At 36.1% G+C, this 2,563-nt stretch overlaps 1 protein-coding gene across 1 annotated transcript in view; it reads left to right on the plus strand.

Annotated features, from left to right (window-relative positions):
• Window positions 1-533: 533 nt before the first annotated feature.
• LOC111086493 (regulating synaptic membrane exocytosis protein 1-like) overlaps window positions 534-2,563 on the plus strand; it is a gene marked incomplete at its 5' end in the record, with an annotated part of 28,472 nt that continues 26,442 nt past the window's right edge. Inside the window, one exon of the mRNA XM_022389540.1 lies at window positions 534-598. Within this exon, the coding sequence (XP_022245248.1) occupies window positions 534-598 (65 nt within the window). The remainder of the gene's footprint in view (window positions 599-2,563) is intronic.

Consider the following 2,563-nt stretch of genomic DNA (forward strand, 5'->3'; position numbering starts at 1 on the left):
CACTACGTTTAGATTAGTGGTACTAATGACTAATTACACTACGTTCGCCCCCCAGTGGCACAGCGGTATGTCTGCGGACTTACAACGCTAGAAACCGGGTTTCGATACCCGTGGTGGGCAGAGCACAGATAGCCCTTGTGTAGCTTTGTGCATAATCAAAAACAACAACAACAACTACACTACGTTCAGATTAGTGGTAGTAATGACCAATTACACTACGTTTAGATTAGTATTAACTAATTACACTAAGTTTAGATTAGTGATACTAATGACCAATTACACTACGTTTAGATTAGTGGTAGTAATAACTAATTACACTACGTTCAGATTAGTGGTAGTAATGACCAATAACACTACGTTTAGATTAGTAATAACTAATTACACTACGTTTAGATTTGTAGTACTAATGACTAATTACACTACGTTTAGGTTAGTGGTACTAATAACTAATTACTTTACGTTGAAATTAATGGTAGTAATTAAGAATAGTGACCATGTTTAACACTTTCTTCAATGTTAATGTATAATTTTAGAATCAACCAGTGATGTTGATGTACAACCTGTTTCTCCAACTCGTCGGAAACTTCCCAAAACACCGGTAAGTAACAAGAGCTCCACCTAACGGCATTGTTGGCACACGTAGTAATGTTGTAACAGTAGACTGGATTGAACAATACGCATATTGTTAGTTTAGAGGTTTTCCTGCACTTCAATTACAATACTGATATATTTTATTATTATTGGTTAAGATATTTAAATGCAATTTTTACGAATATGCAAAAAAATAAAAATAAAAAATTACCGAAAATAAGTTCAGACGATAAATCTTGACAACAAGGTGTCTGAAAGTTCTGTACATATAAGTCGGTAACCCTTGACAACAAGGTGTCTGAAAGTTCTGTACATATAAGTCGGTAACCCTTGACAACAAGGTGTCTGAACGTTTTGTACATATAAGTCGGTAACTCTTGACAACAGGGTGTCTGAAAGTTCTGTACATATAAGTCGATAAACCTTGACAACAAGGTGTCTGAACAATATGTACAGAACTTTCAGACACCTTGTTGTCAAGGTTTATCGACTTATATGTACAGAAAAGTCGGTAACCCTTGACAACAAGGTATTTGAAAGTTCTGTACACATAAGTCGGTAACCTTGACAACAAGGTGTTTGAAAGTACATTAGGTTCCTCGACGCTAATCTTATTACAGCTTTGAAGCCTGTATTGTAACATCCGGTTTCTCAACTTAATTAAAATACGGTTCATATCGCTTAAAGAACGCTGAACTCCAGCAGTCGAAACCGGCACCACTATCAGGCATTCAGTTAATTTTTGAAAATTGTCGTAACCGATGTTTTACTTTCCAAGTGTAATACACAACATTTTTATCTTCTTGTAACGTACTTGAATCTCAAGTCAGTCTATCATAAAAGGTACATCCTCTCCTCACATCATCATATGTTAAACTGCACATTGATTGGACCGTTCGGAAGGGAGCATATACGTTGATGAAGGAGACCATTTAATCACTGAAACGATCCTCCATTTGTTCAATCATAGTGTCAATAAATATTCCAACCGCGAAACTGACGACAGGTTTAGGTTTTCTTTTACCAAATCTTGGCTGACATTAGATACTGCACACAAAGCCTCTCATAGTGTCAATAAATAATCCAACCGAGGAACTGACGACAGGTTTAGGTTTTCTTTTTCCAAATCTTGGCTGATATTAGATACTGCACACAAAGCCTCTCATAGTGTCAATAAATAATCCAACCGAGGAACTGACGACAGGTTTAGGTTTTCTTTTACCAAATCTTGGCTGACATTAGATACTGCACACAAAGCCTCTCATAGTGTCAATAAATAATCCAACCGAGGAACTGACGACAGGTTTAGGTTTTCTTTTACCAAATCTTGGCTGACATTAGATACTGCACACAAAGCCTTATCCGGAACTATTAGAATAACAAGAAAACAGTATTTCTCCGTTTCCAGCAAGATACCTCCTGCTAACAATGCTAAATGTGCACCATCTTTGTGTAGGTGCTCGGAGGCCATCATAATTGAACAGATACAAGTTAAGAGAACATGAACAGATTTGTAATTACTGAGCCACCACTTCAACTGATTCTGGAATTATTAGTTCAAGTTCTTTCAATGACCTTTGAACCTTGTTCAACACGCGTTCACGCTTTGGTGACTTGTTGTAATGTGAATATATTTCTATGGTGACACGAAGAACCTTCTTCACAGACACTATTTTATTTCTAGCGCTGGTTAAAGCTAAAAGATGGACCCTACAATGTACACAAACGATTTTCTTTCCTGCTTTTTCTGATATACACCTGGAAAAAAGTTAAGCACCCCGTGTTTTTTCAAGTGATTCAGATTCGACGTTTCTTGTGACTGATTATAAATTACCATTCAATCTAAACGTGTTTATCAAATGAAATTATGCATTATTGGGCACAAGAAAACAAGATTATCACCGTAAAATAACAATTTTTAATTTACATATCATGACATCAAAATATGGACAGTTTTCACGCTTAGAATTAT

Source organism: Limulus polyphemus, unplaced genomic scaffold (assembly GCF_000517525.1).
Source record: "Limulus polyphemus unplaced genomic scaffold, Limulus_polyphemus-2.1.2 Scaffold1142, whole genome shotgun sequence".
In the NCBI taxonomy this organism is placed as follows: domain Eukaryota; kingdom Metazoa; phylum Arthropoda; class Merostomata; order Xiphosura; family Limulidae; genus Limulus; species Limulus polyphemus.